Below are 26,740 nucleotides of genomic sequence, written 5' to 3'. Positions count from 1 at the left end.
TAAAGCGCCAGTGTAAACAGTGCCGCAGCGCTGGGAGCGCGGCTCCCAGCACTGCAAGCTATACCTGTAGAGGATGTGGAGTACATGCAGCGCTAGGAGAGCTCTCTACACCCGTAGAGGATGTGGAGTACGTGCAGCGCTGGGAGAGCTCTCTCCCAGCACTGGCGCTCTGACCACACTCGAAGTGCAAGTGTAGCCATACCCTAAGTGTGCACAGTGTAAACCTAGTTTCAAATGTGAAGCATTTAGCTGTGCTTGTGCTGTCATTTAAGAATGCAGGCAGCGAACTAGGACCCTGGAGTCCCTATGCTGCTTCTGCAGATTGAAGCTAATGGAGTAGGGGCTTGGTCCAGCTCAGAGAAGTGCAGTGTAGCTTTAAGCAGTCATGTTATACCTTTTGATTTCTGTAACAAGTTCCAGATCCTCCAGCAGTTTCATGTCTCTGGTGTCATCGTGGCTGACTTATTGAAAACATGCGGGTTTGCCAGGGGAGATCTTGGGCCCTGACTCTCAGTACTGGCAGGCTTGCTTGGAAGCACTGAAGGCTGTGGGGGAGGTTCGGCAGCAGTGATGCAGTGAGAAACGGTACCGTAGCTGGAACGCTCAACGTGGAGCGTGAAAATCCGACACTCCCCACTCGCTCTAAGGCATTGTCTGTGCTGTAACAGCAACTGCAGTGGGATACATGGTTACAGAATGGTGTGTCCCATCCGTCTCCCCCCCTGCCCCCCCCCGATTTTATTAGCATGGATGGGTCTAAGCACAGATGGGACCAAACTCTGTTACAACCCTGGACTGTGCATTGCTGTATCATGGTTTGTAACAGTTTGGTCCTGTGAACATTGCGAGGCAACGGCTTGTGTTGACCAGGGCAAGGTCCTGTCATATATGAATGCTCTGATAGTTGCTACAATATTATAGGGAGGACCTAAAACGTGCTGTTTGGCAGAGCTTCCTAAGGGAGTTCTCATGTGACGAGACAGATTTGAGTTCTCATTTGTATTGTTACTCAGCAGTCTGCCAAGTTCCAGCTATTTCCGACTAGTGCTAGGATTGGAGTTTGGAAACATACAGAACAATCTAGGTTGTGCTTGTGGGTTGTTTTCTGTATCTTAATCATTATCTTAGGCGTATTAGGCCTGGGTGTACCCGACTTTATTTTGCTCTAGTTTGGAATACACACTCCATTTTTAAGACTGTTTCCGGGGATGCAGTGGTTATCTAGTATGGCTTTTATTTCTTTATTCCATCTGAGATTAATAATTAGCTTTATTTTGAGCTCCTTCCTTCCAAATATCACTCTGTAACTAAGTCATTTTGCCACATTTGATTCTGCCATTTAGAAGAAATAATACAATCCTGCAAAAAGGTCTCCAACTAGCTAAAGCCTTTGTTAAAAACCAACCATTGTTTTCTGTCTCTGCTGGTTGTATGAACATTTTGCCTTTTACCCGTCTGTGCTGCCTTTCTGAAGATGCATTGGCTTTTCGGGAAACCATGAGGCATTGATCTGAAATATTGACAAGGACATCTGCAGAGCTTAAGGTTTCCAGAAAGGGGGGATGTGTTTGGTTTGCAGCTCAGATGCAGTTCTAGGCTTTTTTAACCTCAATCATGCGATTTTCAGTGAGCGTTTAAAAGCAGCTTTCTAACAAATCTTCTCGTTCATTAAAGGAGGAAACAGACCTAGCGTGCAACCGGCTTAACTAGGTCCAGAGGCTGAGGTGGGGTTTTAGTTTTTTGCCAAAGGAAGGAGCCTGTGTGTTCAAAGGAACATGATCTGCTAATGTAGGCATTTTTTTTACCTAGCTTTCCATCTTGCTTTCTCTGACATGTCCAGCAATTGCCCATGTGCAGTAAATCAATTCTCATCTATACAGGACCATACTTCTATAAATGAATTGCTGTTTCATATCTAATCTAGTTCAGCTTCTTTGGAAGTACTGTGGTTTAGAGGTAGGGTTGGAGCAGAGGGAGGCATAGAGAATGGAGTAGGCTTGGGGAGACCTGTAATTTAAGTATTAATCTGGACTCAGTTCTTTACACAGTATATTTATCCTACAGTTTTAGGATGAGGAGTTACCATCCAGGAGAGAATGTCCACTGGCTCGTATTTATTTAGTGTTACAGTCATGAACCAGTACAATTCCCAAAGAAATGCTCATGCCTGGTAACACTGGTGCTGACAGGCAGGCAAAGGTAAATGAAAGGCACCATTCACTCTTGCCAAATGGAAAAGAATAAAATCAATATGGAGAGATGCTGTTCTGCTTCTGCAACAAAATGACCAGCAATGGTAAAAGTGACAAGTAAGGCAAGGATGTCCCTTTTAGGAGTACCAGTGCAGGACAAGAAGAGAGTATGAGGATTTCCTAGAGGAACTAGTGCTTTAGGGAAAAAGCTCTAAAATATGTTGGGTGCAATATGCAAAAGCCTGGCAGAAGCACCAGCAAGTTTTTGCTGTATCACAGCCTGGTTAAATAGCACAACATTGATACACTTCTCTTGCAGGCACATACACTGCTCCAAACAGATTTATATCTCGTACTTAGGGATGAAACAACCTCATTGAAATTCCAAAGTTCCCCTCAGAGCATTTTAAGGGATATAGAACCATTTTATCTTCCAAAGTAGCGGTGAGATGCGAAGCTGCTGCTTTTGGGGGGGAGAGAGAGGGCAGTAGCATTAGCTCTGTAAATGTGTAGGGCCAACCTTGAGAGCAGCTGCATGTGTGTGGCGGTCCTGGAGCCTAGAGATCTGCACAGCAGACCTTCTGCAGTGTCTGCTTCCTCTGCCCCCTTCCTATTTGAACAGCAACAGAAAATTATGAAACTGGCAGAAGCATCTTTTTTGCTTCCCCATTGTTTTCTGGCATTGGCTTCTTGACATTTTTGTTCCATGGTGTGTGGTGTGTTTGTAAAAAGGCTTCCCCGTTTGAGTGCTATCCCCAGCAAAAAACAAACAAACCTGAATTATATCGTTAGAATTAGATTTAAAATATTCATAACATGAATATCCTTCATACAGGTTACAGTTTAATGTGAACCACGTACCAATCTCCCCCACACACACACACATCTGGAAGTCCTGAGTGCTGGTGGGTGTCTCTAGAGGCAGGGGGCTTGCAATAGTCCAGAGGGTATGGTCTGTTAAGATGCGTTGCAACTTTGGTTCACCAGGAATTGTCCTTAGCTAGATTTCAGTAGGTGTTGTCACTGATTGTACTTGAACTTGGCTGGTGGATACCGTGTGTGTGGGGGGGGGAAGTGTTTGAGGATGCGGGGAGAGGAGAGAAGCTGTGAAATGGAATATGGTGCTTGTAAAAGATGCCCCTTGAAAACTGAATTCTTCTGTTTGCTCCAGAAAATGGCACAACTTAACACTGATGACCATGTGTATCTTTAGCCCCATTCCTATTAAGTCCTTGCCCTCACTAATGGAGAGCTACAGACAATGTGTCCAATTAATACCAGTTGTGCTGGGGGAGGGAGGGCACTGGACTCTGACCCACCAAGCTCATTTAAAACCTGAAGATAACTTCTAGTCACTGTGGACCTTGAACAAAACCAAACTGAAGAGCTGTGGTAGGAAACAGGTTCCCTAGTCCCTTTTGTTCCCAGTCCTAGACGCCTTCCAGGCCCGTGCCTTTAGGCTTATGACATTTGTCATTTGTAATATTGTCTGTTTGTGCTTAAGAAACTGTCACTTATCTACAAGTGAAGTTTCTACATTTTCAAAAGTTCTTTTGTGTACTGCAGTACCCAAGGGAATTTTGAGGAATAGAGGGGGACAACCAGTCAGAATAATTGCACAAGAACTAGGGAGAGAGGAAATATTTTTCCAAAGATACCAGAGCAAATGGCCCAGGTACTTTCACGTCCACACAGGCGAGAAAACCTTCTTTTGATTGCTGGAGCTTAGTGGTCTCAACAGTAGGTTAGAATCACCAAGACTTCATGGAACTACTTGTTCCAATCCCATTGGGCTTGACTGAGCTTTTCATCCAGAGGTAGTTGGCTTCCACACAGCTTCCTCTTTGTATGCCTTCTATGCATGGACATGAAAGATCTCGTGGCAGTTGCTCTGGCATTCTTGGCAAAATATGTCCTATCTCCCTCATTTTTATGCAATTATTCTGACGGGTTGCCTCTCTCCACCTGAAAATTTAAAGCATTTCTAAGTGTGTGTTTAGTTTGTGAAATGCTTTGAGGGTCTTCAGGGATGAGCAGTACTCCATAAATGTCACATACCTTGTTTTGTTAATATATGTGGATTATATGGTATTGTATATAGCTCAAGATACACAGGACTGGGAAGCTCTGGAGAATAGAACCTGCTTCCTCCTCTTTCTGACTTTCAGTCTAGATCCTCATGTGGGTGTAGCAGTCCCTCGCTCTGGAGTGCTGCTGGAGGCCACTCCACCTCACTGCAGGCAGGCAGTAACCAGTAGTGAAGGGTAAGATTATGTCATGGAGTCACAGATTCTGTGACTTTCAGAGACCTCCGTGACACTTTATGCTTCAGACTTGAGGCAGCAAGTCCGGAGCTGTCAGCCGCCGTAGGGGGACCCCCAGAGCTCTCAGCCACTGTGGGGGAGACAAGAACTTTGAACTGCCGGCAACACAGCTCCCAGCTGCAGTGGGGGTGGCCCTGCAGCTCCCAGAGGCTGGTGCCGGAGCTGTGGGCCACCATGACCCGGTGGGGGGACCCCACAGCTCTGAGCCACTGTGGCTTGCAGGTGCTAGACAACTCTCCACCTCCCATCAGGGCTTGGGCTCTCATCCCCCATCAGTCTCATTTTGTCACTGTTATTTTTAGTAAAAGCCAGGGACAGGTCATGGACTTCCTTGAATTTTTGTTTATTGCCTGTAACCTGTCCTTGGCTTTTCCTAAAAATAACCTTGATGAAATCTTAACCTTGTCAGTAGTCTATTGGGGAAGCTCTGCCCCTTTGCTCAGCGCAGAGCACAATCTTTAGCCCACAGTCTCCTGGCTCAGGCAGACAGCAATTAACAGTCTATGGGGGTGCTGTAGCCCTCTGGAAAGGACAGAGCACAGTCTTTAGTGCAGGCCTCTTGGCCTAGAATGAGTTTGAAGCCACCCCAGGTGATAGATGTCAGCAGAAGGGGTAGGGGGACCTGGGCCTATCCTGCTCCACCAGGTCCCACCCAGGCCCCATCAGTGACAGGCAGTCCCGCCACTGGGTCAGCAGGGGAGCCATGCTGCCTTACTTCCCGGCAGCCCAACCTGGTCAAGGTCTGGTTCCCCTTGGCTACTTCCTACCCCACTTAGAGCCCCGCTTGCCAGAGCACCAACAACTGTCTTGTTGCCTTGCAGTTGGGTGGTGAACACTTGAGTCCCTCCTCACGATCTTTTGTCTCCTCCAGCAGCTGGACACAGCTCCATTCGTGTGCTAGTCCGGGATCCTGTAGAGGTCTCTGCTTGCTGAAAGAGGTCTGCTCCCTCCTATGGTCCGGCCCCAATTGAGCTTCAGAGCACTCCTTTCATGCTTTCTGTTCTGCCCTCGGACTTCCGGTGAGATGGGTGGGGCAGATTTAGCTCCACTCACCAGGGGGAGTGTATCAGTCCCTCACTCTTCAGTTTAGAGAGAGGCCACTCTGCGTTACTGTAGTGGGATACCAGTGAAACTCAGGCATGGTCAGTGCACACGGTGAACAAGTGTGCTTTTCTTGAGCAACTTTCCTTTATGTAAATGTGGGCACCCTTGTGTTTTGCCTCCAGGAGAGTAGAATCTAAACACAAGCTTTTTGTGGTGGAAATAGACCAATATAGAGGCCTATAATGTTCAGGTGGCACAAAATAAGAAGCGCAAGTCCATAACATTCTGATAGCTCTCAGAGCTTCAGCTTTCCGTAAGGGAAAAACAGATGGCACTTGTGTACGCTGACGTAATAGCTTTCTATTAAAATAGTGTTCAGCTAGCAAGCCCTGCTTGAGATAAGCCGCTACTGCCAGGAATGAGGAAAATGAAAAGTATGCAGATCAGGAGTATAGGAGGAAAGGCAGTACATCTGTAGGAGCATTGGCTCAAGAAAGAAACCACAGTTGCAAAACAAACCTCTTTTAGTCAGTCCTTTCTGCCATGGTTCTGTAAATGCAATTTGATTTATGGAAAGTCTCTTCTTAGGAAACGATAGAACATATGGCTGCCCCTGTGTACATACAGGTATGTCTGAGAAACTACTTGAGGCTGGTCTTGAGCTATCTATCACTTGGCTCGCCAGGGTATACAGAATAGCTGCAACTCAGAGTTCCATGATACACTGTGGGTTGAATCTCTGATATCCCTTCATTCATTCCTATGTATTCCGTACCAGATGGAGGACAAAGAATTCTTAGTAACCTCTGTGAGTTGTCGTGAAGTGTTCTTCCATCTTGAAAACATGAGTTCACAACCCCCGCAAAAAACATTGGAACAACAATGCTACAGTTAATGTTCTGTGCTCTCAGGAGAAGTCATACAGCTGCTAATAAATGTGTATTTCTGCATCTCAGTGCAAGGATCCTAGTACTGTAGTGTTAGCAGCCTTATGTCTGTGCATGAGCGGACCTCTCCCTCCAACCTTGCCTGTTTCACCCCCTTTCTTCTGATCTTAGCTTGTGTGTAGGAAGTGGCAATAGGAGAGCTCTGCTGCTGTCAGCCTATCCTGGCTTGCTCTCCTGCAAACCAGGAGACTTGCTATTAAAAGGATTGAGATATCAGAAACTGAACCAAACAAAACCCCACTGTTATATCAATAGGAGTCATCAAAGCGAATACAAGGCTCAGTTCATTCTCAGGGCTCTGCTACTCATAAACCACTTGAGCTGCATTTCCTCTGCTTGTTGTCAGCAGAGCCCACAAGTGAGTTGCAGACTTGGATTCACTCTGGGGATGGTGAGGATCCAGTCCACAGCTTAGTGAATTTTTTGTTACAAAATAAAGAAACATGGGTGTTCTTAGCCCCAATTATTATTTTAAATGAGCACAGGCTCTCCAGTGGCAGCCAGTCTTAGGGAGTGGATTTCTTATCTGACTGGTTTTCATGCCTTGTTCCTTAAGTCTAGACTCAGTAACTGAGAAATAAGATATCATGTTGCATGTGTATAGAACCTTTACTTAGAATCATAGAATTGCAGGGCAGGAAGGGACCTGGAGTGGTCATCTAGTCTAGTCCAGTCCCCTGCACGCATGGCAGGACTAAGTGTTATCTAGACCATCCCTGACAGGTTTTGTCTAACCTTGTCTTAGAAACCTCCAACCATGGAGACTCCACAGCCTCTTCAGGCAATTTACTGCAATGCTTAACTATCTTGGCAGGAAGTTTTTCCTAATGTCCAACCTAAACCTCCCTTGCTGCAATTTAAGTCCATTGCTTCTTATCCTGTCCTCAGAGGTTGAGGAGAACAATTTTTCTCTCTTCCTTATTACAACCTTTTATATACTTGAAAACTGTTATCATGTCCCCCCTCAGTCTTCTCTTTTCCAGACTAAACAAGCCCAGTTTTTTCAATCTTCCTTCATAGGTCATGTTTTTTTAGCTTTTTAATCATTTTTGTTGCTCTTCTGTGGACTTTCTCCTGAAATGTGGCACCCAGAACTGGACACAATACTCCAGTTGAGGCCTAATCAGCGCGGAGTAGAGCAGAATTACATCTCGTGTCTTGCTTACAACATTCCTGCTAATGCAGGGGTGGGCAAACATTTTGGCCCTAGGGCCACATTGGGGTTACAAAACTGAATGGAGGCCTGGGTAGGAAAGGCCGTGCCTCCCCAAACACCCTGGCCCATGCCCCCAATCTGCCCCCTCCCACTTCCTGCCACCTGACTGCCCCCTTCAGAACCTCTGACCCATCCAACCCCCCCTGCTCTTGTCCCCTGACTGCCTCCTCCAAGGACCCCCCCATCCAACCCCCCTGCTCCCAGTCCTCTGACTGCCCTAACCCCATCCATATCCCCACCCCCCTGACAGGCCCCCTGGAACCCCATGCCTATCCAACCCCCCTGTTCCCCATCCCCTGACCACCACCCCCCGAACCTCCTCCCTATTGAAGCACTCCCTGTCCCCTTACTCCCCCCGGCCCCCTCCCCCCGGCTCTTATACAACCCCCTGGCCCTGGCTCACTTACCATGCCAAGCAGAGCATGCAGAGCAGCATGTCTGGCTGCCGCACCAGCCAGAGCCAGACACGCTGCTGCTCTTTTCGGCAGGAGCGCACAGCTCTGCCACCCAGAGCGCTGTCCGTGCGGCAGCGTGGCTCTTCAGGGCAGGGAGGGACAGCAGGGGAGGGACTGGGGGCTAGGCTCCCCGGCTGGGAGCTCAGAAGCCGGGTAGGATGGTCCCGCAGGCCAAATGTGGCCAGAGGGCCATAGTTTGCCTGCCTCTGTGCTAATGCATCCCAGAATGTTGTTTGCTTTTTTTGCAACAGTGTTACATTGTTGACTCATAGCTTGTGATCTCCTGTGGTCCACAGATCCCTTTCCTCAGTTCTCCTTTCTAGGAAGTCCTTTCCCATTTTGTATGTGTGCAAATGATTGTTCCTTCCTAAGTGGAGACTTTGCATTTGTCCTCACTGAATTTCATTATTTGGAGGGTCTCAAAGCACTTTACAAGCATTACGCTTCAGTACCTCTGAAGAGTGGTGGCATTATCCTCCTTTGCAGATGAGTGAGCTGAGGTTCAGAGAGATTTCAAGGCCAGTCATTGGCAGAGCCAGGAACAGAGATCAGTTGTCCTGATTCCCAGTCCTATGCTTTAACCACTAGGAAGCAGTCTCCTGTTTCTGCTGTTTTAACAGCTGCTTTTTCTCTTTCTACACAAACATATTAAGGGAGTGAAGGGTGCAAGTGAAATGAAATGTGGAGCCTCACATCTAATCTAGGCTACCTTTTAGAATCCACCCCTCAACCTGAGAGCCTCATCCACAGCCTGTTGAAGTCAGCGGAATTCTTTCCATTGATTCAGTGAGTTTTGTAACAGATTGTGGATTGTTGTCCATTGTTATCTTTGTGAAATAAACTGGTGGTCTCAGTCTAGTGTCTGTCCAAAAATCACCACCACAGTTGATGCTAATATGCACTCTTGTTGACTTTCAGTAGATGGACCCAACCACAGCTAGTGTGGAGAATTCCCCGCTCTCCTAGAGGAGATCCCTCCAGCATGCAGCACGCTGCTGAAAGCTGGCCCTGCTCCCTTCCTTGCAGTTCCATGAATAGAAGCCTTCAGTCTTCATGGCTAGCCACCAAAACCTGATTCACCTGTGGCTACATGTGAGAAGAATTACAGTAGCGCTGGCCACTTATTTTTTCACTTTCTTTAATTGACTATAACTGATTCAGAATATTTACTGTGTGGACTGTTTGAAAATAGTGTTGTTGATGATTATTCCCCAGCTGTGTGGCATTGTATGTCTTTCAGTTCATGGAATATACTTTACCAGAGAAGGTTGGTTCTTTTCATTGTTACCCAGTATCAATAGGAATATGCCAGCTGAACTGCAAAACTCTTGTTAGGAAGATCAAGAATCAAACTAGTTCTCTTATACGATTAAAGCATGAATCCATTTTTGTAGTATGGAAGGGACCCACACAATGCTAAAGCCTTGGACTCTTGAAGGCTTTAGTTCAATTTTGTTAATGTCCTGGACCATTCCTTTAACCTTACTGAGGGGTTGTAATCAGGTCCTCTGGCATGACAAAAGATGTGGCGCAGATGGACCCCAAGCTGTCCCAGCCTTCCTGTAAATAGTTGAGCTATGCTGAAGATTTCCTCACAGCAGCTGATTCTGTTCTTCGACCACAAAGCAGAGAACCAACTGTAACAAAAGGGAATTTTGTAACTGACCAGTTGCGAGCCAGTCAGTGATGTCCAAAAATGTAGCAGGATCATCCAGTTGCAACTGCATGTGGATAATTGAGGTGACGAGATTGCAAGAAAACTGGATGCTCAAGAAACCATACGGGGAAAACTGTGGCCAATAATTTTAAGGGGTGCTATCAGGGCTCTTTATTTTAAGCTGTGATTTACACTGTGAGAGTGGTCCTGCCTGGAATTTTCTGGGTGGTGTTGTACATGGTTGGAAGTTTCCAGCAGTGACACTAAACTGATGCCCAGTGCACATGTGTTAGGACAGAAAATAACAATCAAACCTGTGTGGATTTTTTGTGGTTAAATTTAACTGGTTGTTAAGAATTGCTATTGCAAAAAGTTACCATGACAGAGCTGTCTAGGAGCCTTACTTTTCTCAATTTATATACAGTTTTTAACATAACCTTGATTGTGTTCCTTAAGTCCTGTGTGCATAGCAAGGTTCGCAAAGCAGTGTGGCAATCTGAGCTTCTCTCTCTGATTTCAGTGTGTCTCAGTTTTATAAAATGCCCAATAAATAGTGGTAAGACTTGAATTAAATCTCAGTGTGGTGAGGAAATGTCTGAAGTAGTAATAACCATTTCCACATATATAATAAGACATGCACGGTTGCTAGGCTCTTTAGAAAGTGCTATTAAGGTCCTGGACCCTTCCGTTCACTTTGTTGAGAGGATGTCTGTTGTAATCAGGTCTTCGTATAATCGCAAAGATTAAGATATTCTAGCATGATGGATACTGAAGAAATAGATCTATGCATTGTTAGCGAATAAAGGTGCCTCTAAGTTTCCAGTTGTTTTGAAAGTAGCAATTTGTGGGGGTGGGGAGTGCCTAAATAACATGGCTCACTTGAGTCTCCATGGCCCCATGGAAACTAACCCAGATACAGATGTTAATTATAAAAGCATCAGCAGAGTGTGTGTGGAAGGGAGCAGGAGTGCAAAGAATGGGAGAGGAAAAGTCAACCTTAGAGGGACAGGGATTGATCTGGAGAATAGGAGAAAGGAAGACACATGAGGACAGAGAGAGGCAGTCTGAGGAGGAGTGGGGAGTCCCTGCCAGGATTTCTGTCATGGAGCATTTCTCATAAAGAATCACAGAAACATCAGTCTGGAAGGGACCTTGAGGGGCCATCAGGCACAGCCCCCTGTGCTATGGCAAGACCAAGTAAACCTAGACTGTAACTGTCAGGTGTCTGTCCAACCTGTTCTTAAAAACTTCCAACGATGGGGATTCCACAACCAGTATTCCTTGTCTTACCTTCTGTGGCCAGGGAGAACAATTGGTCACTGTCCTCTTTATAACAGCCATATTTGTAGACTGTTATCAGAACCCTTCTCAGTCATCTTTTCTCAAGAATAAAGATGCCCAGTTTTCAACATTTCCTAATAGGTCAGGTTTTCAAAACCTTTTATCATTTTTGTTTGTTTTTGTTGCTCTCTGAGCTCTCTCCAATTTGTCCACATTTCCTAAAATGTGGCTCCCTGAATTGGACACAGTACCCCAGCTGAGGCCTCACCAGTGTCGAGTAGAGTGGGACAATTCCCTCCTGTGTCTTACATCCGACACTGATGTTAATACATCCTGGAATGATATTAGCCTTTTTTGCAGTTGCATCACTGCAAAAAAGGGAGGGGAATACGTTGACTCATATTCAGTTTGTGATCCACTATAACCTCAGATCCTTTTCAGCAGTACTACCACCCAGCCAGTTATTCCCCATTTTGTAGTCGTGCTTTTACTTTTTTCTTCCTAAGTGTAGTACCTTACACTATTTTGAATGTAATCTTGTTGATTTCAGACCTGTTCCTGAATTTGTTATATATTTAAAAAGAAAACCTGAGGAACCAGGCAAAAATACATTAAGCTCGAGTTGAAAACTTGGTAACCTACAGTTAAGGTCACCCAAACAGCCTTAACGCAACCCCCTAACAGTTACTTTCAGAACAACTGGAAACTTAGAGACACCTTTATTCTCTAAAAATGCATAGATTTATTTCATCAGTATCTATTATGCTAGAATATCTTATTCTTAATCTTTGTGATTACATGCTATATTATTATTCAAATCAAACTAGACTGCACTTGTGTTTATATTGCTTAGCTCAAAGCACTCCTGCCTTCTTATACCCTTACACAACTATAGAAAAAGATGGACTTTCCACTTCCTGAAGCTAACCAGAGCATAGAAAGAACAATACTTATTGTCCGTTCCCCAAGAATAACTATATCATCAATTATACATGTACCTTTCAATAGTTCTAGTTCATCCACAAATACAAACCTCCTACTCCCAGTTCTTTACATTATGAGATATACAAGATAAAGATGAAGTGTGGGGAGGAAGAATCACAATTGTTATTGGAAACACCTGTATAAAACTCACACTAGATGTAATGTATATTTAACACTCCAAGGTTGGGGGTTTGTAAGTAGAACCTCAGGTGTAGTTTTCCAGGCTTTCAAAAATGTAATATTTTTTTAAATTGTTATTTCCATGAAAGGTTAATGTTGTTTCTGGTCGGCCTTAACTGCAGCTTCACCACACTTTGTGCCTGGGAAGAAATGATTCAAGCTCTGTTTCAGAGTTTAATGTTTAACAAGACATTTGCACATTATTGGTATTTGTCTTTAAAAACAATATTTAATAATCAAAACACATGTATATAAAATGTTGGCAGCCCATCCTTTCTATGTACAGTATATATATTATGCACATGAAAATATCCCAAGACCTCTCATCATCATATGTATTCACACGTAACCAGTATAAGATCTAGCACAGCTGTGTCTGTAAAAGGAAGAGATGTAAAAAATACTGTGGATAAATATGCATTATTGGCAGATGAACTCTAGGTACAAAATAGATTTCCCTTTTATAAAAAAGCATGTTGTCATCATGCTGGTGACTGTGAGAAATCAGAGTAGTGCTTTCAGAGAGCCCAGCTGGATACATTTCTGCCAATCCTAAATAAGTCCATCATCGCTGTAGCAGCAAGGATGACAGGGGGCCCAATTCTGTCTTAAGGGAGGCCCTTGTAATTCTGCATGTCCGATACTATTGCGTGCCCTCCCCTCCAACTCCATAACAACAACTGGGTCTCATCAAATGTAAATGTTGTTTTTAAAATGAGGAGGGACGGGGAACACTTGTTTCATAATAGTACATTTTTGGAAGTACAGTTAATTTTTTCCTTTGTGGCTCCATCCCATTTTGAGGTCACCCATTGAGATGTTGGGATTGATTATGCAGCTCTGGATTTGACACATCATGGGGAAGAAAAAAATTCTGTGGCCTGTCTGGCTTGTGCCTCCAATAGAGGAGAGAGGATGGTGTCTCCCCATAGAAACTAGCCTCATTTTGTACTGGAGTTCAGATTTGTTAGTGGAAGATTCCATAGGCAAATACCCAGATCTGTTCTTTATAAGGCCACCAAATGTTTCAATTTCTGCATGGTTCCCTCCTGATCTGCTGGCTGCAGAATAGCATGACAGTGTACTAGGCGGGGGCAGGGGAGATGCTTGTCAAACAGTTGGCAACATCTTAACCCTTCTGACCCCCTATAAACCAGGTTGTGTTGTGGAGGAAGGATCTGCAGTACTTGGAGCAGATGATGCCAAACAGCAGGCTTGGTAGCGGCGGTGGAGGGCGATGAGAGAAGCGAATGGATACAGAAATGCTGTTTGCTGCTACATATTTTTTTATTTTAGTGGGTGGTGGTAAAAGTTTGAGAAGTATTGTGTTCATTCCTGTGGAGAAAAAGCAGAGAGGACAAAAATAACTGTGCTTATACAAAGGGGCCTGAGGGACACTCAGATATTTTAGTCTCATAGCCAGCTTTACTGATCTCTGTTGCCTGTAATAGGGTTTCATGACCCTGCAGTCAGCTTTAATTTACAGGCTTGCTATGTCTTAGGACGTTTTACCCCTGCCCCTTACCCTCTTTCTCTGGGGGAGGCATTGAAACCTCTGCATAAAAATGATTTGCAAATGTCTATGGGAACCAGGTTGAAAAGGCTGGTACACACTTGTTTGCGCCTGGGTTGGTGGAGTCCAGTAGCTTGGCTGCCTGCCACGTGTAAACAGTTTCTTTTGTTGTTCTGGAAATGTTAGGGATTTTATTACGTTGTGCTCGCTTGGTCTCCCACTACCTTATTGTGTGACAGAAGTGTAATCATCTGGTTCAAGGAGCTTAGTTAATTGTTTACAAAATAGAAATGTTGACGATTGTCTCCTGTAGTTTAAAGTAAAGTTTAAAGCAGTGTAGTAGAATGGGTGGTTTGTCCAGTTTTCAGATTAGGAGGGATTGGAGCCAAATTGTATGTAATACTACTATTCCTCCGCTGGTCCTGCTTGCATGCATATGTCAGCCATGGCCTTCACTTCTTTTATCTTGGGGGTGGCTCTTACAAATTGGGCATTTGTACCACCCCTCTGACTTCTATTAACTATGCTTAAAAATGAAATGAGGATTGCAAGCATTATTGTTGTGCAAATGTAATACTCCCTCCAAGCTGTTAAATAGGCCAGTGCTCTGTTTACATGAAGAGGCAGCCAGCTTTCCAAGTGTAATGAGTCAGCTAGATGAACAGAAGGGGTGCCGAATTAATCTGGCACCCGTCTGGCCTTTTCTCAGTTAAACAGGTTTTCCAAGCTCCACGTGAATAGGTATCTGCCCTGGTTACAAACAGACACAGTGACAGCCAGTGTGGACAGTTTTTTTTCGAGAATAAATTGACGGTACACATGACCATAAAACCCAATTTTAGTGAGGCATTTGAAGTGGAATCCTAAATTGGACCTGGTTTGTAATTTGACATAGTCTGTGTTACAGGGCACAGTGTCACTGCCCTGATCCCATGCATGCCAGTTCATGCATTAATAGAACTACAGCAAGTGAAGCTGCTCAGTGTGCCATAGTTTAGTCTATATTCCGTGTAGACTAAAACTGACTTTCCATCATTGACACCAAATGCTTTGAATCTTCATTGCATAGATGTTGAAGTGCATGTGCTCGAATGACAACTCGTGACCCCATGCAAGCACTGGAGTGGTGGAGCTCTACTCATGTCCCACTCATCACCCCCAGTGTCCCCCTGCCTGCAAACACTCATATGTTTCCTTTTCCTTGTTAGTGGGATTCAGCTCAAGTCCTGGATTATAACTCGAACTAATGGCATGAAATGAAGAAAGGAATATGTAGGCTGGGCAAATCAGAGAGAACTCTCCGCTGCTGAGATTTGAGAGGTTGTAAATAACATACCAGTGGAAGTGGTGAGACAAGATGGGGGAGGTAATGACTTTTACTGGACCAGCTTCTGTTGGTGAGAGAGACAAGCTTTCACACTAAGGCCACGTCCAGACTAGGGTATTAAAATCGATTTTAGATACGCAACTTCAGCTACGTGAATAACGTAGCTGAAGTCGAATTTCTAAAATCGAGGTACTCACCAGTCTGGACGGCGCGGCATCGATGTCTGCGGCTCTCCGTGTCGATTCCGGAACTCCATTCGGGTTGATGGAGTTCCGGAATCGATGTAAGCGCGCTCGGGGATCGGTACATCGCGTCCAGACTAGACGCGATACATCGATCCCCGAGCAATCGATTTTAACCCGCCGATGCCGCAGGTTAGTCTGGACGTGGGCTTACACTGAGCTTTGCTTCAGGTGGAAATGATGGCAACCTTGATACTAGACAATAGTCTGTAGAGAACAATCCTGCAGTTCAGAATCCTGAGGTCTAAGAAGTGCCTGAAATCACTGCAGCTGGTCATGTGTGCCTGGTTTTCTCCACTTCATGAAGGCTCAAAATCTTATTTTTTTTTAACATTAAAGTTTATATTCTGCCTAATCTGTGTGGACCAAATCAGTAATGCTGCTCTGTCATAGTACCAAGGACTGGCTCAGTCTTGACTCTGGGTTTTATGAATCCCAACAGTTACTCTTTCCAACCTATAATGCTCAATGAAAGCTAGCTCACCTTTTTAAAATGCTGCTCCTAGTCATTTTTTGTCAGCATTTTGATATGAGCTGCTATATTCACCATGGGCTTCATGCCTTTGCAGTGCTATGTAGTGGGACTATAGAAATGTGCATGTTTTGGACGGTCATGCTACTCTGAAAATTATGGTGAAGTTTTTTGGTCTATTTCACTTTAATGTTAATAGTAATGTCAGTTTGCCTGTGTTTTGATGTTACCAATCTGCTGGATTCCTCGCCACTCATCCTTTCCAGGACCAGTGATGGGAGAGGCTTTTCAGCCTCCTTTGCGTGTTCTGCTCCCCAGTTTCCTTGCAGAGTAAGGAGTGTCATTCCAGCTCCCTTGATTTTAGAAAGAAACAGTGAAATGTCCTTACTGTGCGTCTCTGGTACCCAGCATAGCAGGACTTCCTGACACAACTACCTTCACTTGGGGCTGGGAGCCACAGTTAAGGAGGCCTCTGGTGCCTTTTTCATTTCCTAAATATGGATAATTTCTCCATAGTCACCTGTGTTAAGAACAGAAACTAACATGGCTGCTTTGAAGAAAACCATGTTTTGTTATAACATCTCCGTTAACTGATGTGTCTCAGCATTATCTGTGGATAGATAGCATTTGGTTGGTTAACTTCTGCTGTAGGGCTACAAACGGGGCATGGAGTGTTTTTATAAGTTTGAAAAACAACTCTGAAAAGCCTATGGTCAGTGTAGTAGGTAGGATTTATAGTTTACAGACATGTTTACAAATGAAGAGCTTTCCATAGACTTTTACTAAAGTAAATGTCATATTATTATTTCTGTTACAGTAGTACTCAGGACAAGAGCCCCCTGGCGCTATGAGTTGTACAAATGTAGCACAAAAAGACAGTCCCTGCCCCAAAGAGCTTCCAATCTAAGTATAAGACGAGATGGATACAGATGGACAGACGGGAGAGTACAAGGGAACGATGAGACAATCTTAGTCAGCATGACAGGCGGTGGGTGGTCTTAGCACATCACCAGCCTAAATACCGCCAAGGCTTTTTTTGTAGGCTTCTTGGCAGAGGAGAGTTTTAAGGAGAGATTTGGAGAAGGAGTTAGTTTTGCAGATGTTTACCGAGAGCTCTGCCTGAGCAGGAGCTGCAGGCAGCATAAGAGAGAGCATGAATGTGATTGTTTGGAAATTTAACAAGGAGGTGCTGGAGGCTAGCACCATGAGCCAGTTAGAGGCAGGAGATGAACTTTCGATAATGAGTGAGATATGCTAGGTAGGGTGGGAATAGGTGGTGAAGGGCCTTGAGTGAAGACAGGTAGCTTACATATGATAAGGTAGAGAAGAGGGAGACTGTTTACAGATGCAAAGAGAGGAGTGACCTGGTCAAAGCGATGGGCTAGGAGGATAAGCTTTGCAGCAGAATGTAATGCTGGTCAGAGGTGCTGAATTGGTGGCTTATTGTCCAGACACAAAAATAAACAGGACAGAAGCCATGAATCTGATAGGTATTTAGTCATCTGCATGAAGTCAACAGATAGAACTAAACACCTATCTGATTCAAACCATTTCAAGGTGTGGGCCTTCAAAGCTGTGGCTTTTTAGGCACCCAAAAAATTGGTATGAGGTTTTGCTTTCCCCCATCTCAGTTCTGTTCTCTCTTGTCCTCACCCACAAAATTCCCAGACTGGGGATAGCATTCTGGAATGACTCTGTTCATGGACAATTTCCTGCAATTGTACCTTTAAAAAAAAAAAAACAGCAGAAAGTTAATGGGTGCAATGTGTTATGCCATCAGGTGGCAATTAGCTGGTGGAAGATTTTTCAAATGACGCCCATTTGTCATTTCAGCCTAAGTACAATAAGACTTTTGCTTTTGGACTCGATTTGGGTCGCTATTCTGAAGTATACTGTTGTGCTGATGCTTTTTAGCCTCTAACCTCAGGAGAGGAGATATTTTTGTTCCCTAAAAGGCCTTGCCTGTCCTGGCTCCAGACCACGTTTCTGATCTTGGTTACAACACATACTTCTGTGTATTTCCGATGTCAGTTGTCTTTTCAACTCTGTAACCAAGCAACACATGGCACGGGCAACAGAGCTCTTTATTGTTCTCCTGAATTGTGCCTTACCTAGGCCCAGGCACAATGGCCGTGCTGAGACTGAAAGGGCTTGGCTTGGGGCGGCTTCTCTGAAAACCTTGCAGGGAACATTGTACCTTGTGTTCGCATCCTCTGTTTTTCTCTAGATAGGAGAAGCAGGCCAATAAAAAAGGCATATTTTATAAGTAGACTTAGTAATTCACCACATGTTAATTGCTTTATGTATTAGTCTCTTAAATACAAGAAAAATTCATAGGACTGATGATAAACTCCACAGGCACAAATAGTTACCTAAGTGCCAAAAATACCTGTACATAGGGCCCACCTTTACAAGCCCTGGGGCATTAGTTTACTGGGGTGGAGGCCACCGTAGCTGAGAGAAGCCCCACGTGGGAATTAAGATCAGTTCTGTAGACAGAAAGTAAGGGTATCACTTTCCGTTTGAGTCTTGCCCGTCACAGTGACTAGCCCTGGTGCCTCCAAGATAAATTACATTAAGCAGTCTCTCAGAAGCAGCCCAATACTTAAAATACAGGTGTCTCTTGGCTCCCTTACAAATTGCATCTGGGGCCCATGGCAGATTGGCCCCACCTTGAGTGGGATGCATGGATGCTTGTATCTGTTCTGGGAGCCCAGCGCAGCAGTTATCCTGTATTTTCTCTTTTTTAATGATCATTATAAATTCTCTAATTCTTCTGATTTTTCTCTCTAAACAGACGGTTGATGACGAGGCGATGGCAGCATAAATGAAGATCAAGTAAGGAAGGCAGAACGATGCCCAAGGGTGGGTGTTCTAAAACACCACAGTCAGACGATTTCTCTCTCAGCAACGACATGGTGGAGAAACAAACGGGGAAAAAGGTAGTGTGCTGGTTTTTTCATATTCACCTGACTTTAGAGAGGGCAGGTTCACCGTGAGAGGCCAGGACTGGGCAGCGTCCAGCCATTTATAAGCCACTCCAGTAGTTGCTGTGCTAAGAGATTGCCCAACACCCTGTATCAGCAGATGATGTTGAATCTGAATCAGACAATATTTGTACAGTGGTGACATGCCAACTGATAAGGACTCAGCTTACAATGTGCTTCACTTTGGCCCATGTCTCCCAGTCTGTAATACCCATTGCGTGGTACTGGAGCTGAATGGTAGTGACTTGAGACAGTGCTGTAGGTGACACTTTGGAAGGGTGTTCAGTAAAATGCTTGTGAATTTTAAAGTTTTCTATCTTAAAGAACGATTGCAGGGACAAATAACTGCCATGAAATCAGAAGTACTGTCTGAATGTCTGTAAGGGAGAAACTTATCCCTTTGCACATACTGTTCTTCTGCCCACAAATGCAGTATCCATGTAAGAATCTCAGCTGTGCTGAGCACACATGGAACTCTGATATGCTCTAATTAATGGTTGACCAGGTGTGGGTATTTCAGTAGCTCTGCTGAAAATATTGCAGTTTGAATTTTAATTAAGGCTTCTGAGGTTTGATCTGTGCTAAGGATTGCCGATGAGGTTACTGAAGTGAAATGGGAGTTTAAGGATGCTTTTTCTTTTCTATTTCACCCCCAACATAAATTCTGCTCGTTTTGCCCCGTACCTGAGCTCCATCCCCTGCTCTCCAGCTTTTTGATGGTCCTTAGCAGTATCTCACTGGATTACAATAAAGTCTATAGGCAGCATCTATTGTTGAGAAATTGTGTATAAAAAGCCATTTTTAATTAAAATTCAAAATCTCTGTGTATTGAAAACTGTTAGTCCACTATAGACACCGATATTTCCCAGTCTCCTTCTGTCCCCTGGCCCAGTTTGTACCAGCATTTCCTACCTCTGAAGCTGTTTGAACTTCTCCTGCCTGATGTGGGAATTAGAGCTTCATTAGCAAACAAGATGTTGCCTCTTGTTCTCCCATCCTCTGTCTTTCCCTTTCTCACTAACTTTCCCTCCACATTTCCATGTTATTGGTTTTCTTTCCTCAAGTCTTTTCCTCTCCTTTCCCTGATCCCTCTCTCTCATTGGAGCTCCCATAGTATTGTTTCTGATGCATTTTATAAGAATGACTTGCACTTTCCAGCAGTGTGCTCTGTTGTCCACAGTAACTGCAGTGTTTGGCGCAGTGCTAATGCTGTTTAATCGATCTAGACTGTGATTATCACTGTAGCGTCTGAACACCAGCTCTCCTCTTCCCACTCAATATTAACCCCGGGCTGCAGGATTGCAGGGAGTGCTGCAGAATGGGATCTAGCAAAGACACTGCTCAGTTGCAGAAGTTTTGCAGCATTCCAGTAGCAAGGAGATGACTGCTTGCTGGGAGTTCATAGATTCTCCAGGGCTGATCATTACCTTGGTTCCTAGCACAGCCTTACTCTGTTGGCTTCTTGACAATTGACAATATGCCCTGGAATTTTGTGAATGTTGAATAGTTTTACTGGCCATTAAGCCTCGAAAGGATTTTGTGGTTGTCACCTGAAGTGGCAAGAGGAGAAAAGCAGAGATGACGACCAACTACGGCATTTTAGGTGGGAGTCAAATATTGGATGGATTGGTAGCATCTGCCCAGTTCCTTTTCTCTTGCTCTGCAAGTGCATAGTTGAATCTGTTTGCATGAGGCATGCTGGAAAATGTACGCCATTCCCAGGCAGGCACCTTCTAGGACTCAACAAGGTGCTTATGGGGAAGACTGCAAAAATTGGGCACAATAGTCTTGAATGTGGAGAAGTGACTGCAAAGTGCTACTGTGGAGTGTCCAGTGAAGATATCAGAATTCACCTTGACTTCTTCCTGGCAAATGAGGCTGGAAGTCAGTAGTGCTGATTACACGGAGTATGAAGCTGAGGTTCTGTCAGGGTCGTGTATGGAGCAGGTGCATCAGAGGGCACAGGAAACAGTTACAATACGATTCAGCCTCCATTTTATTGCACCCAGAAGTTTGAACAAAAGGCTGCAGTTCACTTACCTGCCCTGGCGTCATTTGACTACTAATATGAATAGGAATGCTGGGAACTGGAACTTAGTTTCCTGTGGCTGAGTAACGAGGACATTGTTTCTATACTGCCCACCAAAAGCCTCAATGCAGAGCTCGTGGGGCAACATTGTTTAGTGGGGACAGAGAGCACAGTCTCTTGGCTTCCATAATTCTGGTCTTCTCAACCTGTGAAGAAATTTGAAGACTATTGTCCACTAGGGACTGAGCTGAGATTCAAGTAAATTGGCTGAAGAATATTGTACAGCAAATCATCACTTTCTAGTTAACTCTGCAAGGGTGGAACAGCGACTTTGGGTACAAGCAGTTTTTGCTTCCAGAGATTGTTGTGGGTACACTTCAGGGAGGTGGCAACTTCTAATTTATCTTGTATTTGTCAACAATTTCAGATGCCTCAGCCCGTAACTCCTCTAGCCAGGGCTGGCTCCATAGTTTTTGCTGCCCCAAGCGCAAAAAAAACCCACAACCAAACCCGCGATTGTGATTGGGAACTCTAACGCTGCCGCTTCATACTTCAGCAGCGATTCAGCGGTAGGTCCTTCCCTCCGACACGGACTGGGGGACCCGCCACCGAATTACCACCAAAGAGACAGACATGCCATCCCCTTCACAGGCCGCTGCCTGGAGCCGGCCCTGCCTCCTGCTCTGTCTAGGAAGGTAGCTGAGGTGTCTTAAGGAGCCTTCATTGGTCAGTGCCTTCTGGATAAACTTAAGTCACGTGAAGGGACTGGCTGGGCACTGTACAAACTTTATAATTAACTGAAATATAATGATAGAATGATTGAAATATAAAATGGCAAAACAGTAACTTTATTAACATTTTAAAATCTTTTCTCCTCAGTGTGATCTTAATAAACAGTTGTTTTAACATTAAACTAACAGCCCTTAAATTGTTACATTTTGAGACACCAACTCTAAACAAAATGTAGAGTGCATAGGGCGTTCAGACATTTATTACTGGCTAGACTGTCCCATGGGCTGAATGCCTCAGTAACTATCTACAGGTTCTGTGCTGCAGGATGTTAAAGCCTGACTTCAGCTGCCCTCTTTGCAGCAGGCCCTTGCTATGTTGAAGCTGCAGAAACCTGTTCCCTTTTAGTTGCAGAGCTAATTGAGAAGTGAGAGAGCTAGTGCTCCTCCCCCTCCCCCCCCCCAGCTCTCACCCCTTAGTATCCTTCAGCACCGACCATTTAGTAGCTTCTGATTTCTCAGTTATTCTGCTGCAGGCAGGGGAGTGAGTTAGCTTAAAGACTAGTTCTCTAACTGGAAGGTGAGGGTCCCCAATCCCCACACTTCCCCCGATTTCTGCGAGAGCCAAGCTGCCTTTGCAGGGATTGGTGTGGTCAGCCTGCTGGGTGGGTGGGTATGTGTCTCCCCCTTGGCCCAGGCACATTTCCAGCTTGCTCGGCCCCTCTCCCTGACGGCCAGGTTTGGGTGGGACGGAGATGCTTCTCACACCGGGTGAAGGTGGCCGCTCTGAGTCACGCTATCTGTGCCGCACAGTGGCTGTCAGCAGAAGAGCCTGGCTGGGGAGGCAGTAGTGGCCTGCCCCCTCCATGCCCTGCCCTCTCCATTCCCTGCCCAGGCCTGTCTGCTGGGGACAGGGGCCAAGTAAGCCAGAATTATGCTGGAGGGAAGCACAGCAGAAGGAGGACAGAGGGTCCCCTCCCTCCATCCGGTAACTCAGGCAGGGAGAGCGCGGTGGCCCCAGGCTGGGTGCAGGGTGGGGGGTCGCTGGGAAAGGCTCCAGGAGCAAGTTCCCGGGCCTCTGCTCAGCCAGAGGTAGACGCATTGCCCACGCCCCTTCACTTGCTGAGGTGACTGTGAGAGCATGAGAGTCTCCATGGCCGGGTCCAGAGGCACATGCTCCCCACTTCTGTCACCCCAGCCCTCCAGGAGCCAGTGGGATTGGCTGCCCTAGCCCAGGAGACGGGGCTGGAAGGTTCCTCCCAGAGGCGACACGTGGGGTGGTGACATGCCCCCTTCTCCCGTCAGCAGGCATGAGTTGTCTCTGCGTCAAACCCTGGTGGCAAGGATGTATTTGACTCATAGACTCATAGGTCAGAAGGGACCAATCTGATCATCTAGTCTGACCTCCTGCACAAGGCAGGCCACAGAACCCCACCCATCCAATTTTATTTATTTGAAAACTTTGCCCCCTCTGTTGTCTTCCTCTGTGATGGAAGAATGTAAGGGAACTAGAAGACGTGGTCAGCATGACAGCCTGTGCTCTTAGCACACCCCAGCCAATTACTGTCAAGCTTTTTATAGGCTTCCTGGCAAAGAAAAGTTTTCAGAAGAGATTTGAAGGAGGATGAGTTAGTTTTGCAGCCATTTACGGGGAGCTCCTCCCAGGCACTCAGGGCAGCGTGGGAGAGAGCGTGGAGGTGGTGGTTTGAAAATGTAACAAGTGGGCGATGGAGGCTGCTATCGTGGGCTTGATTGGAGGCCGGAGTCAACCTTTCGACATTGGATGAGAGGTGACAAAGTGAGGCTAGGCCCTGAAAGTGAAAACAGGCAGCTTCGGTTTGGTATCCTAGAGAAGAGGGAGGGACGCAAGAGAGGAATTACATGGTCAAAGCAATCAGATAGGAAGATGATCTTTGCAGCAGCATTATACATGGATGTAAGCAGTAGAAGATGGTGTTTGTCAAGGTCAGAGAGAAGGATATTATAGTAATCAAGGTGCAAGATGATGAGCATTTTACCCGTATGGATAGGAAAGGCTGCATCTTAGAGATGTTATTGAGAGAGAATCTGCAAGACATAGACTTTGTTCACACTGCAAGTGCTACAGTGATATTTCTGTTGCTGTAAATTCACCCCCTTGAGAGGCAGTAGCTAGGTCAATAGAGTTCTTCCATCAATCTGGCAGTGACTGTGAGGCACTGGTTGGCTTAACTACATCTCTCGAGGTGCGACGTTGTCACATCCCTGAGTGCCATTGCTAGGTTGACCTAAGTTTTAGGTGTAGACCGGACCTTAGAGACAGCCTGGATGTGACATTTCCTCACGAAGTCTTTACAGATCCCCCTTCCAGACTTCCTGCTTCAAAGCAGGGTAGATCAAAGTGCATTAGGGAACTTTCAATGCACAACAGCAGGATCCACACATGCCGTTAGGGCATGGACTAATACAAGAACTAGGGGTCACCAAATGAAATTAATAGGCAGCAGGTTTAAAACAAATAAAAGGAAGTTCTTCACACAGCGCACAGTCAACTTGTGGAACTCCTTACCTGAGGAGGTTGTGAAGGCTGGGACTATAACAGCGTTTAAAAGAGAACTGGATAAATTCATGGAGGTTAAGTCCATAAATGGCTATTAGCCAGGCTGGGTAAGGAATGATGTCCCTAGCCTCTGTTTGTCACAGGATGGAGATGGATGGCAGGAGAGAGATCACTTGATCATTGCCTCTTAGGTTCACTCTCTCTGGGGAACCTGGCGTTGGCCACTGTCGGTAGACAGATACTGGGCTAGATGAACCTTTGATCTGACCTGGTACGGCAGTCTTATGTTCTTATGGCTGGCTAGTGAGAGTTAGATTTAGACCCCACTTGCTGGGCACTAACAATTTGTGTAGATTAAGGTCTGAGGCTGCATTAGAGAAGTGGCCATGTTTTCCAGAGATTTATAGATTTTAAGACTAGAAGAGACCATTGCGATCTTCTGGTATGAAGTCCTGCATAACACAGACTATAGGACTTCCCTTGATTAATTCTTCTTTGTGTCCAATAGCTGAGCGGGAAATAGAGCCTCTTTTTTAAGAAAAACATCCAATCTCAATTTAAAAATCCCCAGTGATGGGGAATTCCACCACAACCCCTCCATTCCACAGGCCGTGGTGAGAGCGCACGACTTGGCTCCACAGTGACCTTCACAACCAATTTAGGCCATGGCAGAGATGGCCTTTGAAAGGAGTCTCATCAGATTTAACTGGAAGAAAGGTCACTGTCACCCAGGCACAAATGGGTAAGGACTGGAAAGCAGTGGCTGAAGGGGAGAAGCTGAGGACACATGAGACTAAGTAAGTGATCTCCTGTTAGCTGTAAGGTAAGTTTTCTAAGTCTCTTCGGTGCTCTTGAAGCCTTAGTCCCATTTTCAAAAGAACCTTTGCCGCCTCATATGACAAAGTCCCATTGACTTTTAATGAGACATTGATACCTAAGCAGCTATGTCACTTTTAACAATGCGACTTGGGCTTCTAAGTTTCTTAGGTGCTTCTGAAAATGTTACTTGTGCTGACTAGTGTGGCAGCAAATAGCATGGCTTTTAAAAACATCCCTTCTGTTTCCACATGTGCTTTTATATTTGTATTTTGGCCCTGGAAAAGAAAGAAGCATGGGCTTATTGTTAGGTCTTTCGACTTGGACGCGGGAGCTAGACTCAGTTCTCAGCTATGCCAGTATATTCCATGTGTCCTGGGGCAAGACACCTCCTCCCTCTGTCCCTGCATTCCCCATTTGTAAAAAGTTCCCCCTTCCTCCCACTGTTTGCCTTGCTTGTTTGTTTAGGTTGTAGACAGGGACTGTCTTACTATGTGAGAGTATAGCGTCTTGCGCAATGGGCCCCAATCTTAGTTGGGGCCTCTAGGCACTGCCACAATACAAATAACAGCTATCCTGGTATGAACTGGATTAAGTACTGTCATTCCAAACATGTGGCTAAACTTCCTTGGTCAAGGCATTTGCTCTTTATGGTTTTATTTTTTGTGATACAGGGGACAGCTTTCCCTCCCTGAATTGATGCGTGGTGCAGTTCAGAAAAGACTTGGCATGGCCAGTCCAGTTTAAAGGTTGTTTTTGTTCATCACTGCTTATTTGTCTTTAGTATTGCAATCTGAAAGGCTATCGATCCAGTTTGGAGCACAAATGGCTTTGGGGATTTCCATCGTCTGGTAATGCAAATCTTTGCATAAGAGATTGGAAAGTGGGTCAGTTTTGTGAACTATGCAGTGAAAATGCAACTTCAGTGCAGTTCTAAGCACCACATGAGTGGTGGTGTCAATAGTTCAGGGTGTGTTTGTACCCAAATCCAAGAACTCACTCCCATCTGCCAGACGTCTATATTCCTTTGCATTGGTTTGCACTTCGTTCATGCTTTCAGGGTCATTTTTGCAATTATAAGAGCTAAAGAATTTTTTTCCCCATGAAAACTTAGATTTTTGGAGCACAAGATGGTAACCTCAAAAAAAAAAAGAAAAAAAAAAAAAAAGAAAAGAAAAGAGGCTTGTTGAGCTGCAGCAAGTTGACCCAATTTGAGCCCTGAGTGAACAAATAACTGGTGCATATGGGTGCTGAAAATGGCTGCTCCCAGACTTTCGATGTTATCTATGCTCTGAATTTAATCTGCCCTCTGTAATTTAACCCCTCGTCTTTACTACATGTATGTGACAGACCCTTATTTTACAACCAGTCAGGAGTATATATTTGCTTGACTAAATTAAGCAGACTTATATCACCGTCAGAACTGTATCAGTGGTTAGCGGTATTTGCAGTAGAGAAATTAGCTTGTTCTAGAGAGAACTGTGGCTGCTTCTTCGAGTGATTGCTCATGTGTATTCCACAGTAGGTGTGCGTGCTTGCCATGTGCACTGCTGCCAGAAATGTTTCCTTAAGCAGTACCCGTAGAGGGGGAGCACCACTGTGACCCCTGGAGTGGTGCCTCTATATCGAACTATAAGGGGAGCTGCGCACTCCCCCCACCCTCAGTTCCCTCTTGCCACCAGTGAAGGTAGTCGTAACTTCGTGCTCCAGCCTTGCTGCAGCTTCTCCCATTAGCCTTAGTTGTACAGTTCTTCCATAGTAAAATAGTTTCTCCAGTTACTCATCTGGGCTCGGGGCATGCCCCATA

General features: G+C 45.2%; 1 protein-coding gene across 1 annotated transcript in view; it reads left to right on the top strand.

The window, feature by feature from the left end:
• ANKRD11 (ankyrin repeat domain 11) overlaps positions 1–26,740 on the top strand; it is a 240,116-nt gene that overhangs the window by 151,387 nt on the left and 61,989 nt on the right. Inside the window, 1 exon segment of the mRNA XM_030581844.1 lies at positions 18,632–18,776. Coding sequence (XP_030437704.1) covers positions 18,690–18,776 — 87 coding nt within the window. The 5' untranslated portion in view covers positions 18,632–18,689.

This window comes from Gopherus evgoodei, chromosome 12 (assembly GCF_007399415.2).
Source record: "Gopherus evgoodei ecotype Sinaloan lineage chromosome 12, rGopEvg1_v1.p, whole genome shotgun sequence".
NCBI classification, from domain to species: domain Eukaryota; kingdom Metazoa; phylum Chordata; order Testudines; family Testudinidae; genus Gopherus; species Gopherus evgoodei.
Note: the sequence above shows the minus strand (reverse complement) of the source record. Positions and strands in the feature narration are given on the sequence as shown.